The sequence below is a fragment of the Rhineura floridana genome, chromosome 5 (genome assembly GCF_030035675.1).
Source record: "Rhineura floridana isolate rRhiFlo1 chromosome 5, rRhiFlo1.hap2, whole genome shotgun sequence".
NCBI lineage: Eukaryota > Metazoa > Chordata > Lepidosauria > Squamata > Rhineuridae > Rhineura > Rhineura floridana.
In genome coordinates this window covers 827,181-844,426 of record NC_084484.1, presented here as the reverse complement: position 1 = coordinate 844,426, position 17,246 = coordinate 827,181, and the positions used below count along the sequence as shown (strand labels likewise).

At 43.6% G+C, this 17,246-nt stretch overlaps 1 protein-coding gene across 2 annotated transcripts in view; it reads left to right on the top strand.

Annotated features, from left to right (window-relative positions):
* Nucleotides 1–12,404, top strand: part of NICOL1 (NELL2 interacting cell ontogeny regulator 1) — a 60,704-nt gene extending 48,300 nt beyond the window's left edge. Inside the window, exons 4-5 of one of the 2 annotated variants that reach the window (XM_061629797.1) lie at nucleotides 7,409–7,497; nucleotides 11,009–12,404. In XM_061629797.1, coding sequence (XP_061485781.1) covers nucleotides 7,409–7,497; nucleotides 11,009–11,080 — 161 coding nt within the window. In that variant the 3' untranslated portion in view covers nucleotides 11,081–12,404. Of the gene's footprint in view, nucleotides 1–7,408; nucleotides 7,498–9,233; nucleotides 9,343–11,008 lie in introns of those variants that run through there. The other variant, XM_061629798.1, reaches the window with a different exon arrangement.
* Nucleotides 12,405–17,246: the final 4,842 nt, after the last annotated feature.

Below are 17,246 nucleotides of genomic sequence, written 5' to 3'. Positions count from 1 at the left end.
TGCTTTGCGCATTAGTATACAGACATCGAAGACCATGTGATTTCTGGCTTGGCTTCCTTACTACATTTTCCTGAGGACTGTTACTGGTCCCTATTAGAGCCAATATCTCTGTTCCCATTACTGTGCACAAGCCTTCATCAGTCATTGCCACCAAGTTTACATCTCCCTCCCCCTTAGGATTCAGTTTAAAGCTGCCCTGATGAACTTCTCCATGCTGTGGCCAAACACATTCTTCCCAGTCCTTGTGAGATGCAACCCATCACTTGCCAGCAGTCCATCTTCCAGGAAGCATAGCCCGCGGTCCCAGAATCCAAATCTCTCACGTCAGCACTACCTTCGTAGCCGTTCATTCACGTGGAGTATTTTCCCTTTCTACTCCTCTTCTAAGTTCTGGAAAATGGAAATGGACTGCCTTCAAGTTGATCCCGACTTACGGCCATCCTATGAATAGAGTTTTAATGGTAAGTGGTATTCAGAGGTGGTTTACCATTGCCTTCCTCTAAGTACTGAAAGGATGGATGAAAAAACTATCTGGGCCCCAAAGTCCTTGAGTTTCCTTCCCAGACCTTCAAAGTCTGATGTGATTTCTTCATAGCTTCGTTTGGCAGTATCATTTGTTCCCACATAGATGAGGAGAAAGGGATACCTGTTGGTGGGCTTGATTAGTGATGGCAACCATTCCGTCACATCTCTCATCCATCCTTCTGGTAGACAGCATACCTGGTGAGTCCACGGATCTTCTCGGCGTATTTGGGTTTCGATCCCTCGCAGTAGGGAGTCTACCACTACTAGTACTCTTCTTGTTGTGGGGCGTGGTTTCATTGGCCCTGCTTGATTGAGCTTCAGCCTCTTGCTTGTTGTCGCACGGGATCTCTTGTAATTCTTCCACCACAGGCTGTCCTCCAGTCTCATCCTTGAGTGGTTGAAAGTGGTTCCGTAGTTCCACTGATGAAGGGTGTCTTCTAGCTCTGCTCCTAACTGTCACCCTTTCCCACGGAGTTTCCTCCACTTTGTTGTTCCTCTCCAAAGCAGCCTCCTCTTCTGCTACCACATGCTGTTGCTCTTCCACCTCCACTTTTCTTTCCTGCTGATGTTCCAGCATTCTGTCTAAGAACTCTTCATCTTCTCTTATAGTCCTCATTGTGGCCACCCACCATTCCAGGCCTCTCACTTTTTCTTCCAACAGTGCCACGAGCTTGCACTTGTTGCACATGTACGCCATGTTGTTTTCAGGCAAGAAAACAAATATGGCACATACCTTGCAGGTCACAACCAGTGGAGGATCCTTCCCGTTCATACTCTCTTCTACCTTTTGTTTCTTTCTAAGTACTTGTTTTGGAGTGGCCTGTGCTTCGTCCTGCCCTACTTCAGGGTAAACTTGAGAGTTCCATTGGCATGTGATGAGCTGTAGAAGAAGAATTAGTGTTGTTGTTTTTAGGGACCTCCCCCTTGACCTCCCCTGTTGAACTCCTTTGTCAAACTCTTGTTTGCTCTCCCTGTTCATTTGTTCTGTTCGCTCGCTCTCTGAAAGCTGGCTTGCTTGTATCTCCTCTCCTGTGGACCAGCTGAGATGGACCAGGGGTGGTGTGTGTGTCCACACAATGCATTCCTTTGTCAAAGTCAGATCATTGTCTGGTAAAGTTTGGATTGTGGGTGGCAGTTCCCCCTTTAAAGGTAGTGGGCCCATTCAGATAGTCCACCCTCAGAGACTGATGGAACCTGTTAAATTCCTGAATGCTCTGGGGGATTTGCCAGTGGAGAAACTGATGATCCTGTTGAAACCCTGACTACACTAAGGAACAGCATCGTGAGATTGGCAGTTGATTCTATCACTGCCAAGCATTCTCTTTGGCATTGCAAACCCTGAATGACTCCTTGGAGTTCTGGAGATCTATGGGCTGTGAAGCAAGCTGGATGAAGACTAGAGTGCAAAGGGCACAAGTCTCACTCTGAAGCCAACCGTACACTGGTTAGTGCACATAATCATGACTATCATGTGGCAGTGAGGAAGGAAAACAAAGCACATTTTGCAGTCTCCTCTAGTAGCCGGCTGAGTTCTTTCAGATAGTCTGAAGGTTTTTTGGATGGTCTGGAGAGGGAAGGGCCTCTGGAACAATTGGACCTGCTGTGACCAATTGGCTTCACATTTTGAGGATAAAGTCACTTGACTTCAGACTCAAGTTACCTTCTTTCTGCAGTCGTTTGCAGTTTCAGTTGAAGCACCCAGTCACATCTCTAATCTGTCTGTAACGTGTTGTGGATCAGCTTCAGTGTATGTAGCCAGATGACGTGGACAAGCTGTTTGTGCCCTGGCAGAGGGGCACTGAGTGGTTGGGTCCAGAGCATGTGTAATGCTTTATTGCATGATGGGGTGGTCCCTGTCACCTTAAAAGAGGCAACTGTAGGACTGGTCCAAAAGAAACCAGTCTTGGACCATTGATTTGGAATAACTACTGACCAGTTACAAATACACCCTTCCTAGGGAAGGTGGTGGAGAAGGTTATGGCGGGGTAACTGCCGACATTCTTAGATGATGCAGGTTATCTAGACCATTCCAGTCTGGGTTCAGGCCTGGCCATGGGACATAGTCAGCCTTGATGGATGACCTGTATTGAGAGTGGGACAAGGTGAACAACCTTGCTGCTGCTTCTCAGTCTCTCTGCAGTTTTTAATACCAGCAACTATGGTATCTTCCTAGAGTAGCTCTGTGGGATGGGAATTGGGGACAGTGGTTCCAGTCCTATCTACGTAGCTGAGTTCAGAGAGTTGCATTGGAAGAGTGCTTTTTAATATCTACTGTCTATGAAGCTATTGGGAATGGTCATTAGGACATTTGGGGCAAGGTGGCATCAGTAAGCTGATGACATCCACCTCTATTTCTCCATAACATCTGAATAAAGAGAGGCCATGCATGTCCTACTTCAGGGGATGAGGATGCCAGGAGTCAGTCTACTTACAGCAGCAAGGTCAGGTCACAGTCTAAAGTCAAGTTGTGGCAGGGGGAGGAATCAACAACATAGGCAGAGTCCAGTAACTGTGTGTGCCTGCTAACTCTCTCGCCTATGAAAGAGAGAGTTCCTAGCAAGGAACTGGAGTAAGTAATTTATTCCAGCATCCTTCATCCACCAAACGGAGGCTTCTAAGCTGTACCCTAGACACAGCTATTGGTCATCTGAGCTATCAGAGGAGCTAGGTCTACTCATGTGGAAGCAGCTCCTCGCAAGTAACCCATTACTCTTGAGGAGCTCTTAGCTTTCCGACAGGCATTCCACCTGGCAGCTGCCTGGTCCTGCACATTCACGTGCTGGCACTCCTTCAGGCTTGGAGGTGGCTTGGCTTGTATACCTCTGAGCCTGGGATCCCTACAGGAGGCTGCAGTAACTGGGGTACCATAAGGCCTGATGGCCTGAATTCTGCCTTGCTTCTGCCTGATGTCCCTGTTCCTCTGTATGCTCCCCCTTGCGGAGCACCAGGTCCGCATCTGATGAGGACTGCTCTAGCAGGGGCATGACAGTGTGGGTGCTGGACTTTTGCCTGGATGCAATTGTGGGATGGATGAGGGAAAAGAAGCTGAGCTTGAATCCTGACAAGATGGAGGCTCTGTGGATGAGGGATTGCCATGTCCAAGAAATTAGCCCATTGTACAAGTACACATTCTGAGGATGCTTTTGGATCCAGCTTTGTTGCTGGATGCCCAGGTAACTTTGGTGGCTAGGAGGATCTTTTACCAGCTTCAGCTGATACAACAACTGTAGTTGTTCCTGGATTAGGAGAACTTGACCACAGCAGTCCAAACACTGGGTGACCAACACTGGATTACTGAAGTGCACTCCATGTGGGGCTTCCTTTGTGCTTGATCCAGAAACTCCAGCTAGTAATCATGCTCCAGCATTCTGTGCTGACAGGACTGTGATGCTGTCAGCATATAACACTTCTGCTCAGAGTTCTGCACTGACTACCAATTTGTTATTGGGCCAAATGCAAGGTGTTATTGTTAGTATATAAAGCCCTTAACAGCTTGGGACCAGTTTACTTGGGAGCAGATATTGGAGGTGGAAAGGTGAAGCATGGAGAGGCTCATACAGGGCTTTGTAAGCATACCTGCATGGCTTCTTTCCATTCCAACATGAGGGGTGGAAAGAAGTGCAAGGAGGCTTGCAAAGCATAGGGCTGGCAATGCTGCTGGCACGGTGGTCCTCAGTCTTTGAAGCCCTGCACAAGAGATTTTGACAGGTGAGTGCCCTGGCCACCTGTTCAAGTTGGCCCACCCCAGATATCAACCACTTCCAGCTACAGAACTAGCACTTTTACAAGTGCCACACAATGTTCCACATTGGTAAGGAATCTTTCAGTGTGGCAGCACCTACACTCTGGAACTCCCTGCTCACTGATATTAGGCAGGTGACTTTGCTGAACTATTTTCGATGCCTGCTAAGAGCTTTATTGTTTAGGCAGACCTAACCAGATATGTAAAGCTGACATGCATTTTAATATATAAGTTTTATATAATGTATATTTTGCTGTTTTATTTCTATTTTGAGCTTTTAAAAGTCCTCTGTGGCGCAGAGTGGTAAGTGGCGGTAACGCAGCTGAAGCTCTGCTCACGGCTGGAGTTCGATTCCAACGGAAGGGGGAAGTCGAATCTCCATTAAAAGGGGTCGAGGTCCACTCAGCCTTCCATCCATCCGTGGTCAGTAAAATGAGAACCCGGCATATGCTGGGGGGTAAAGAAAGGCCGGGGAAGGAACTGGCAATCCCACCCCATATATACGGTCTGCCTAGTAAACGTCGCAAGACGTCACCCTAAGAGTCGGAAACGACTCGCACTACAAGTGCGGGGGACACCTTTACCTTTTAGTTTTTAACTTCTGACTTTTTATTGATAATTTTAATGTATATTTTATATAAACCACTTAGAGGGGTTTTTTTACAATTAAGCACTAACAAATTTTGTTAAATAAAAAAAATAAAAACATATATCATTTTCAGAAATTTGGCTATTTGGATCGTTATTTCCTTCACAGAGACTTTGAATTGTATCTGCATATACAGCACAGAAAGCTACCTTATAGAGGGTCAGAGCATTGACCCGTCTCACTCTGCACTCACTGGCAGTAACTTTCCAGAGTTTCAGATGGGACGTTCATAGTCCTATTTAGATATGCCGGTCATTGAACCTGGGACCACCTGCATGCAACACAGATGCTGTACTATGGAGCCACAGTTCTCTCCATATAGATTTCTCTTCTCTTTCAGACTGTAAAGGTTGTTCTTTGTAAACCTTAAATACAAACCATGTTTGGAGGAATATATATTCAAAATCAATAAATATAATCAGAGAAAATAATTCTTGCTAGATTTCATCTGATAACATCTGCAGTTTTAGAAGGTGGATTATCTAAGATTTCTTATATCTAATGTCTTTGTTATTGTGGGATTGGACAAGATGAGTATCTTCCTCATTATTTATCTGATTGTCCAGAGTAACGTAAAATATCGCACTGACTTGTCAAAGACGTGTCAAGTGGTCTGTTCTTCAAAAGAGAAAATATTTGCTTTTCAGTAACGACCCTAGAAGAATGAAAAGAGCTGCCACATTGTTACTGATGTTGACACCACAAGCAGAATTTATTTATTATGTTTCAGAATTAGGAATGTTTTTAAATGTCTGATTCTATTTTAAATTATTTGCTGAGGATTTTGTAATGATTAATGGTTAAGCAATAAAAACAAAATTGGATTTATCTCACACTTTATCCTTTTTTATGTTACTGTTATTTCTAATTAAGCTTTTGGGGCTTCCCATTTTACGAGGTGGCATTCCTCTTCTGATCTTATGAAAGTTCTGGTCAGCCACTACAGTAATTCTCCAGAGAGTAACTGATTCTATGCTGGCAAAGAAATTGCTTGTGTGCTTTGGATCAGCTGGAATCAGTCTTAGCACTCAGCACAGGGCAAACAGAAGCTTGTTTATGCCAGTTTGGAGAGCTCTTCTGAACTCAGGGTGGTGAAAAGGCATGTGGCGCTTAGAATGTCTGCCTGTTTAGTCAGCTTTTATATCTTCTGGCCACTTCTATATAACTGTTTTTGTTTGAAATCAGATTTTTGCAGATGTGCACACTTAACTTCAAGGCACAGGCATGCACATAATTTGGACATCACAAGAAAGGTCCTAATAGCACTGTGTGCCTAGCAAAAATGAGCCAGGTGGGTCGAGGGTCTGTGTAAGAGGGGTTGGAAGTTGGAAGCCTTTGGGGGAGGGGGGAAATGGAATGAAAGCACTGTCCAAAGCAGTTCATTTGCACTTTTATTGGAAGCTTCTCTGCAAACTGTAGCATATACCTCTGAATATATTTTATGATTAATGTTTGTTATGCTTTTATGTAAAGAGATATAAACTTATTCTTGTCCAGTTGTTCTACACATAAGAATTGTATAGCTTTTGGTTTTGATAAGTGCCTCTCTCTTTTCACCATTGCTTTGGTGTTGTCCTCTGGACCACAGTGCTAAAATTCAGTTACTAGAAATTCCAAAATGTTGTTGCTGGAATAAAATATACTGTATAAATGTTGCAGATTTTGCACACTTAACTTCGGTTGATATTTTGGTAGACTTTTTAAAAAAAATTCTGCCAGAGGTAGCAATTTAATCTAGGCAGCTGAGGGGTGTGATGTTTTTCACATTATGACCCAGAGACTACTTCCAGAATTCCAATGGAACACCAGTGTTGTTTGTGTGAAGGGTTAGGAGACTGGGATTGCCCAGTGGCAGTGTTGCCCATACTGAGCCCTTTGCTTGGACATTTTACAACTTTCCATTGTGTCACAGGGACTCAAAAATGAAAGCTGAAATCGTAATGATTATTAAGCAGATTGCTCTATGTCAATATGCTGGCTAGGTCTGCTGGGAGCTGTAGTCCACAACATCTGAAGGACACCAGATTGGGGAAAGCTGTTTTAGTCAATCAAGAAACTTATGAATAGAGAGAAACTAAGCATTGGAAGATTTAGGACAGACAAAAGGAAGTACTTCATCAGTTTTACAGTTAAACTGGAATTTGCTACCAATTTGAATGGCTTTAAAATAGCCACAAAGTTGACAACTTTAAAAGTGGTTTAGACAAATGCATGGAGAACAAGGCTAGGAGTTCTACTAGCCACAATGGCTATGCTGTTCCTCCATGGTATGTTTCTGAATACCAGTTGCTGGAAACCACAAGAGGGGAGAGTCTCCTGTGCTCAGATCCTGATTGTGGGCTTTCTGTAGGCATCCAGTTTGCCCCTGTGAGAGCAGGATGCTGGACTAGGTGAGCCAATGGCCTGGTTCAGTGGGCTTTGCTTATGTTGTATTCATTCCTATTTATATTTCATGCTTGTTTACCAATGTGTCTACTAAAATCCATGCCTAGGTCGCCCGTGTGTTGACTGCCATGCATTTGAATTCATGCAGAGGGCTTTGCAAGACTTAAAGAAAACAGCATACAGCTTAGATTCCCGGGTAAGACTTATTTCTTAATATGGGTATAATATGTTTTTTGGAGGGGTGTCACTGGATGAAACTTCTTTCAAAAGACTGTAGTTGGGGGTGGAGGCTATTTTTCCCTGTCCTTTTTATGCGGTTATACACACTCACTGTTCTGCCAGTTCCAATGCATCTCCTCCTCTCTTCTGAAAACAGAGGCACACAACTCTAGTCAAACCTGCCTCTTTTTACTGTAAAACTTGGTGGGGTCAGCTTGAGTGCACTTTAAAAAAAAAAAAAAAACAGCTTCAAAGAGATTTTGCAACTGATCAGCAGATCAACCCATTCTCCCTCCAGGTGTGGCCAATGGAAATGCTTCGCTGTAGGCTACTAGTGTGTTCACAGCCTCTCCCTTTTTCCTTCATTATTCCTCTGTTCTCTTTTGTCCCTACCCTTACATCCATTTCTTGCTCTCTTTCCATACTCTTGCCCCATTGTGCCTTTATCTATATACATTCTTATTCATGTTAAGAAATCAATGAACCATCCAAAATGTATTAATAATCTGCAAACCTGCACACAATGGCAGCTACAGAATAGCAAAATATTTTTAAAATTGTTTTGGAGTAAAGAGTAGCTCATCTAACATACAAGTATAGAGATTCTTAGGATCATAAAAGCAAAACTCCTTGCTACACTCCAGTGTGTTCCCCACCCCACCCCCACCCCACCCCCACTTTGAATAGGATTGTGCTGCAACGCAGCTGGTTACATGGCTAAAATCTCTTCTGCCTCCACACCTGAAGCCAGGAGACTAAGCAAGGCATCAGCAATTGATATCCCTCCCCCTGTGAATCACTCATGAGCAGGGAATTATAGGTGAGGTGCATCTAAAAAGGTGTCACCTCTTTATATAGTTTCTATGGAAAGGGGATAGCAAAGCCCTGAAATAACCCTTCTCCCAGTTGGTGAAAAGCAGAGTTTGTGGGTAGGGCCAGATCTTCCATAAAACAAACTGGAGCAGGATGGGGACATCAGATTTGCACATACACCCAGGCCTTCTGGCCCACCCAACCAGTTCCCGCTGCCACCCAACTAGCGCTTGCATTTATCCAGAGCGCCACAGCAAGGCATTCTGGGTGAAGTCCTTTCTCAGAACAAGGCAATCTGAACAAAATTCTCCTTTAAATTTAAGTTAAAAATTTAAAGTTACCTCACTAACTGAATTATGAGATTTAAGGCAAATCCATATTATCTGTAGGAACACATATGGCTGCTGGTGAGTTTGCAACTTGTTGGGCATCATATAGAAATGCTGATTGTATAAACTAGTACTTCCTCCAGGGCCTTTACAGATACCCACTGCGATTTGCTCACTTGCAACAGCTTAATAAAGGGTGACCCTGACTGTGTGAATGTTGTCAGCCACATTTATAGACTCCATGCAAGGGTGCGTGTTTATGCAATTGACACCTTTATGGGCTCCTACTGGGAGAAAGGGTGGGATAAAAATCAAATAAATAAATAAAAATACAATCCACCAGCACCTTTACCTACTCTCATTGCTGGTCAGGGGCCACCTAATGCCTGAACTAGCCAAAGTGTCTGAACTACATATTATATCCAGGAAACCACAGTGTATTAGGAACTATTAAGAGTGCATGCATAGGGCTTGACTGATCCTTTTCTCTGTTTTCTCATTGTCCAAGTTACACTTGATTTTATGCTAGGCCAAGACTGACTACTATGCAATTGCTTTACCTTCCTTCCAGAAGCTGTAGAATACTTCTCAATAACATCAAATCTCAGCAAAGAGATGAGCCCTTGGGCCTATGCTAGTATTATTTGCAGATCAACCCATAAACACAAGCAACACTCACTCACCAGTAAAGTAAAGGTAAAGGTGTCCCTGCACTTATAGTGCGAGTCGTTTCCGACTCTTAGGGTGATGTCTTGCGACGTTTACTAGGCAGACCGTATATGTTGGGTGGGATTGCCAGTTCCTTCCCCGGCCTTTTTTTACCCCCCAGCGTGTGCCGGGTACTCATTTTACCGACCACGGATGGATGGAAGGCTGAGTGGACCTCAACCCCTTTTAACGGAGATTCGACTTCCTCCTTCCGTTGGAATCAAACTCCGGCCGTGAGCAGAGCTTTGGCTGTGTTATCGCCGCTTACCACTCTGCGCCACGGAGGGTCTCACTGACCAGTACATGGCCCTAAAAAATTTCAAGTTGCCTCTGAGTCCTCATCCAAAACACCAAAGTCTGTGATGACAATTTGGTTATGTATATTTCATCTATTTTGGCAGCTTGTCAATGTGGTGTAGTGGTTAAGGTGTTGGACTACGACCTGGGAGACCAGGGTTCGAATCCCCACATAGCCATGAAGCTCACTGGGTGACTTTGGGCCAGTCACTGCCTCTCAGCCTCATGAAAACCCTATTCATGGGGTCGCCATAAGTCGGAATCGACTTGAAGGCAGTATGTTTACGTCACTAGCACATCACACTCCTGGTTAAGCAGTGGTACAGTTAAATAATTTTAGACTCTGGACTTAACTGCAGTAGCCCTCTCTCTCCTCTTCTCAGTCTCCTCTCAACTCTACCTAGAGTGTGTGTGTATGTGTGTGTGTGTGTGTGAGTGTGTGTATACATATACACACAGAGAGAGAGATTTATTGGCTAAGGCCAGTAAGGCTGGACACTGACTGCTCTACTAATCTGCTCAGCTACCCTGCTTGTTTTTGAGTAGCTCAGTCTTGATACACTCAGTTGCCTTATGTACACACTGAGCTCCATACAGCTCAAGGAGTGAGTAGTTAGAGTGCACTGTGAAGGCGCCAGAAGGTGTTGGACTTCAACAACAAGCACGTGATTGGTTGTAGGCATTGGTCAGAAGCAGTCCACTGCTTCAGGACCACCAATCAGGGTAATACTGTAGTAATTCCTGAGTGTTCCTCCTGGATGTCCTGCCTTAGGAAAGTTTTTTCCATTTAAATCTGTGTGTGTGTATGTCCAGAGGACAGGAAGTCAAGGACCAAGGAAAAGGGGTTGTGCACATGGCAGTTGGATGCCTGGAGTAGCTAGGGTAAACACAAAAATGTCTTATGCAAGTGAGTGAGTGAGGGGACTGAAGAGACAGTGTGGGCTCTGGCTCTGGGGGGCTCTGCACAGACAGGGGCACCACCCCCACCCTCAGTGACAAGCTTTCACTTGGTGGGAAACTGAAGGCACTGGAGAAAGTTCACCCCCATCCTGCCCTCCTCCTATCCTAGCAGGAAACTGGCAGCTGTAAAGTGCTATGTGTTGGGTTTCATCCAGTGTTGCACGTGGGCAGCTCAATACTGCACACCCAATTTCATTTAGCATTGCAGCAAACAGTACTGTATTTTCTATAAGATTTTCATTACTGCTCAAAACCATAAAGAACATGTCTGGTTACTTTTCTCAAGCTTCTTCCTTTGTGACAAAATGCAAGCAATTGTGATATAATTAGTTGATGCTAAGTTTGCCCCTAACATTGCTTCCCCCCCCTCTCTTTGTACAGACAGAGACATTGCTTTTTAAAGTGGAGAAGAGAACTCTCTGTGACTGTTTAACGGCAAATGCACTGAACTGAATACTGGAGATCCACCTAGCAGCTGATGGTTCTTCAACAGCTTTTAAAATGCTGTTGTTAATCCAGACAGACTTAGGGAATAAAATATTGCAAACATGTAAGCCTCAGGGCACTTTTGAAACTAGGTGGAGGATTTCGGTATGATATTGCTGTGTCTCTGCTCTCTGAGTGTTTGTGTAATTCTTTGTTTTCACCTGTGTTGATGTCATCATGAGTATTAAGATTTTTCCAAAGAAAGTGAAAAGCTGGAAGAGGTGCAGTTTTGATTTATTGCAAATATATTAAAAACTTACTTTGGGAAGCGCTGTGTTTTTAACTTTATATTTTTCCCACTGAAGAGAAACTCGGAACAAATCCATATTCTAGATCTCTCTCGTTCTTGCCCACGTTCACTCGCTCTCTCTCTCACACACACACCCCTCTGATGTTTCAGACATTTCTTTCTTCTCTTATACACAGGACGGGAAATGCCTCTTTTAAGATGCCTGTGCTTTGATCCTCTAAAAAACAAAGTGTTTCTTCAAAAATATTGTTTTTACTCGTATGCAAATTTAGTTGATAGATTAATTGATCAAAATATTTTGTAAAACTCATATGAGTTTAATTGATTAAAAAGTCTTTAAAATAAAGAATTGGTTCTCTGAGTCAATACCTTGTACCACACTTTTGTTGGTACTCCCAAGGAGGCTGTCACTGTAAAGATTTTTAATAGTACAGAAGAGAAAAAAACACAAAAACCAGTGATCCCTTATGACTGCATTTAATATAAAGAAACACAACCAAACATTGAAGAGTCAGATTTCTCAATTTCTCAAAATATATATTTACAGCTTCAGTAACCATCAACATACTGTTGGAGGTCTTCAGAGCCTTGCTTCCGGGAAGAACAGCTTTAGAAGCTATCAACAAAACTAATACAAGTTCTTCTTGGCATGAGGGTATTTGAGATTCCTCAGTGTAGTCTATTAAACAACTGGTGGGCCTTCAGGAATTGAGCGGCCTACAGCCTTTCAAAAGTTAATGATGATGGCCCTCCAGAAGGCTTTCACTTTCCCACCTTCTTGTTGTTGATATATGGAAGTCCCTTTCTAACAACACTGTTGCTAATAGTTTTGTGTCTGGATATATGGTGTAATTTGCCTCATGTTGTACCATCTAATCTCTCACAGACTTACCCAAATAGACTGAAAAGAATATGGCTGACCTGATGTCCTTCCACTAGTTGTGTATTATTTCTTTTCCAATATTGCTTCCCAGTGTGGATATTAAACATAAAATAAAATCAGCCCTCCACCAATGGAGAGATGTACTTCATAACATATTGAAATTCATGGACTTTTTATGAGAAACAATATTTTTATAAGATTGTAATATTTTGGCAATAACATTTATTTGCACCACTTATTGTGTTTTCCTTCTATGCTATTCTCTTTTTCTTATTATGCTACTTTCAAAAGAGACAGTTCAGGGGAATGTCCATTTTCATTTTAGAAGGCAACACAAGCTTGCAGCTACTGTGGTTGCTGAGGAAAGCTTGAAAACATGCAATAAATGTAACCTGAAAGCAGGCGTACATTTGACTTTGGCCCCCATATTTATATATTCTTCAGAAGGAAGCCCTTCTAAAACTTTGGTTGGCCAAAGTGGGATCTACATGCCATGAGAGCAATTATCTACATTTGCTTGGATCTTCAATACAAAGTCATTTTGTCTTCATGAGAACCTCCCTCTGTCAATATTTCAAACACAGATACTGCTGACATCAGTGCTGTTGGTTTCCAAAGAAGACCCCTCCAGATGTCCTTTTTATTGTGCATTCATGAGAATTCTGCTCATTATGCTATCAGGGTGGTCACATGTGATCCCACTTTCAATACTGTTTCCACCTGCAAACATTTTGGGGTAGTCACACTGCTTCATTTCCAGTCAGTACATATCATGCTGAAATCCCATTACTTTTTAATACTACAAATGTTCTGGTTTATTTTTGTCACACTTTTCCTTATTTCAAATGTTTCCAGAGAAGAAATACACCAGCAACTGGCTGTTAGTTATTTTCAAATTTCATGGACCTCCTTATGCCTGGCAGTTCTGTGACCTTTGGTATTGCCAGCTAAAGTTGCTTTTTAAATTTCTACATCATATAGATATTAGGGGAATGTAAGCTGAGTGGTTAAGTGCATAATAACTGGCTGTTGTGTGCATTCATCAGACCTCATAGAGAATGTGCACATAATCCATCCATGAAGAGGGAATTGTGCACATTTCCCAGTGAATATACATAACCTCCAACACGCCTTGGAAAATGTCCATATTTATTTATTCTTACATTTATATCCCATCTTTCCTCAGAAAAGCTCAAGGTGGTGTACAAACCTAGCTCTTCCTCTTCCAATTTTATCCTCGCAACAATCCTGTGAGATCCAGTAAGTCTCATGGCTGAGTGGGGATTTGAACCCTGGTCTCTCAAGTTAATGCTCTTGACTTTGTGCTTAATTCACTGTAGAATGTACAATCTCCAACAGATGTTAGGGAAATGCATCCATCTGACCTGAATTCATTATCTAGTCATTATGCATAATCTCCAACAAGCCTTGGGAAATGTTCAAATGACATCTGCATTTTGTACATTTTCTGCACAATATGCAGATTTTGCAGTCAGAATGCATAGTCTTCAAGAAACATGCTTTTCTGTCTCTCTCTCATTCAGAAGTATGCAATTTGTGCCCACCAGGTTGCTTCTGGCCCACTGTCTAATCCTACATGGCCCACAACATGATCAGTTGAGCAGTGGGAAGAAGGCGGCGTTGGGGGGGGGGGAAGAATACTCCAGAAAAAGGTTAACTTTTTTCTGCAATCCATCCTTCTCACCACTCCCAGCTGTTCCCTGGTCAGCTGAGCAGCACAAGGGAATCACAGGGAGAGGAAAGTTTTAAACCTTCCCTCCCCATCTCTCCATCCTGATGGTAACCCCCCCCCCGGCTGCTATTAAGCTTAGGAAAAAGTGCAGTAGCATCATAGGGTCAAATCATCATGGGAATCACACGATGGACAGGTTACCCAGCATGGATAGAGGGCTAGGAGAGAAAGAATGCAAATGACATATGCACATTCCCCAAAGTCTGCTGGAGATTATGCATAATGATCGGAGGATGTACAAAATGCAGTCAAGATGTGCACATTCCCAAGGCATGTCGGAGATGATGTATATTGACCAGGAAATGTACACAGATCATGGACTGACTATATGTACATTCTCCATGAGGCCTGATGAATGGCTAGTTGTTATGCACAGTATATCTTTGTCACAGTGAACATAAGGTGTGCATGACCTATCCACTCCAAGGTTTTCAGTGTGGCAGGGAAATGGGTGGCCTCTTCCCCACAAGCAGAGATCCAGCCAGGGCATCATCCACCGTCTGCTTAGGTTTGTTTAACTTCCTGGCTGGAACTATCAGCCAGTGTCTCTTCTTTCTCAGCCATTGACTGCCAGACAAGCTACTATTGCAACAGCCTGTGAGAAACAGCAGGATTTGTGCTGCTGCTTAGGGGTTAAAGTTCTTACCAAGCTTTTGCATGTCCCCAATCACACATTATACATGAGCACACATATAAATATCTATCACCAAAGAGGTGTGATTTTTCAAGATCTTGGGCCTAGAATTATGGCACACCACAGGGATCTTGCCTTGCACTTTAATTATAAGGGGAAAGTAGCAACAGATCACACACTTCCAATTTGGGTGAAAGCAGAGGTTGTGCTTATTTTTTTAAAAAAAGTGGTTAAATGGTATGAATGTAAAGAATTCATAGACATCACTCTACCCGCACCAATACCTTCCACATGCTTATTTCTGGATGAGAGAGGAATAGAGAATGTTACTGTTGCTGTATCAGAAAGAAGCTTGAGGGATCCAGCAGGCTGCAATGGAGGTCGAAGTATAATGGGACACTTTATTATTATTTATTAATTAGATTTTTATACCGCCCCATAGCCGAAGCTCTTGAAATGTAACTGGTAGGGATTGGGCTACACCAGGGTAGAAAGGACAGCGGAATCAAGGAAATGACAGAGAAAAACAGAAAGGGTGAATTGCCAATAATTACCTATTCCAAAGTATAGAGAACTTGTTGGGATTCACAGTGATTGTATGCCAAGGTTCTTGGGATGGCTAGTAATTTTTACTGGCTAATCCATCCTCCATTGCAAAACCAGGCTGCAGTCCAGTTTGTTTTCCTATGCAGACATAGGTTATGATGGGACCAACTTTGCCTTTGTTGGTTTCTTTAAGGCTAAGCCCTACACAATGCGGTTCCCAAGCAAGTAACCTGGATTCTCCTGGAACTCTCCCATACTCGTGAAAAGCAGAAAACTGGCTTAAAGGGGGAGCAGATGGTTACATGTTCCTCTTAGGTTCCTCACTAGGTGAAAAGATAATAGCAAGAGGAGGCAAAGAAAGTAGAAGAAGCAGGAAGGAGAAGCTAGTTAGGGTTGGTGCAACCTGCCCCAGAAGATCCCATGGAGACCAGACAGATTGAACAATGTGGTCTTTGGGAACAAGAATGTAAAAGGTTCTCTTTGTTGAGAGGAAGGGTTACCTAACACAGAGGTTAGCAAGGTCAGGAATCTGGCAGGGATAAGAGGATTTCAAACAAAAGTGTGTACTTTTATGAGTGGAGATACTTTACGTTTCCTGCCAGAGGCCAGGTAGGGGTAGGCGTAGAGGATAGATTTGAGTGCTGTGTGGTGTGCACAACTGAATAGCAAGCCTAAATTCAGATTGTGCTGGACCGTGACTTCTTAGCCTAAAAGTGCAGGATAATAAAAGTGCAAAAAGGGTTATGTGCCCCAAACAGGTGGTTGATCCAGTGGTGTAGCTCAGTAAATTTAGACTTAATTCTCTTGGAGGAAGGCTCTTTAGATGGCCATGTGTACTCCTGGCCATGTGTACCCTGTCATGCACCACCATTCCTTGCTTAAACGTCTACATTATTTTTTTTAAAAAAAAGCAAACGTAAAAGTTTGCCAAACCCAATTTTTTAAAAAAAGAAATACTCTGAGCATTACACTACAGGAATAAAATGGGGTTTGCTTCTGCTGCCCTGATGCTAAACACATAGGCAGAACAATCCTAAATCAAGGAAGCCAATGGAATTTACACTGGGTGTAAAGTATGCGAAGTCCAAAGCCCATTCAAGAGCCCTTTGGAGAGGTAAACACTGACCAAGCTCCAACCCAATGGAACAAAAAGCCAGCAACACAAAGAGAGGCAGATCAACTGGCATTACCAGGAAACTGCAGCCAGTTGTTGACACACAAGCGAGGGTTCCCGGGCACCCTTATCAGGTGACTACAAACTGCAAGACCACTCGGAAATAGCACATGGGAAGTGACTCACAGTCGCCAGCATAGGAATGTAAATAAACAAGGAAAAAGATGCACATGATGTCCCTAGCAATGCCCACCATGGCAGCCAATCAGCATGTGACACATGTCACATGCCCCAGACACACCCATAACATGCTGTGCCAATCAAATAGCCACACACACTAACAGCATGACCAGGTAAACTAATGCACATGGAGCTCACCAGGACACCCCATGCTCTACATCTCACCCACATCACATACCCAGCAAGCATCCCAAACAATTACATAGGCCGCTACTACCCTCACAACCCCAAGAATGCACAACACACACTGGGAGATGCCAAAGGAGAGTTTATTGAAAGCACCCTACAAGATACACATGGTAAAAGACACAGCACAGACAGTGAGTGGGCAGGAAACACACATGCATCCCACTCCTAAAACCCCGGAACAGGCACTCAGCGGTGGATGTGGCAGGCATGATCCTGGCCATGGACAAGTGGCAACTCCTCCTTCACCTCCTCCATGGCGGCAGTGGGAGTGCCTGCTGCCATTAACTCCATCTGGTCTGGGCACTGCAGTCAGTCCCTCAAGCCCCCACCCCTGGATCAGATCAGTCCCTCAAGCCCCCACCCCTGGATCAGATCACAGACAAAGGGGGCACCTCCTGAATTCCCAGAGCTGCCAAAGACATGTTCTGGAGGACACTTTGGTGGAGGGCCTCCAACTTGTCATGGGTGGTGGCGGCACCCCCATCCACTGTGCCTTGAACATCTTGCATGGATGTCACCATCAC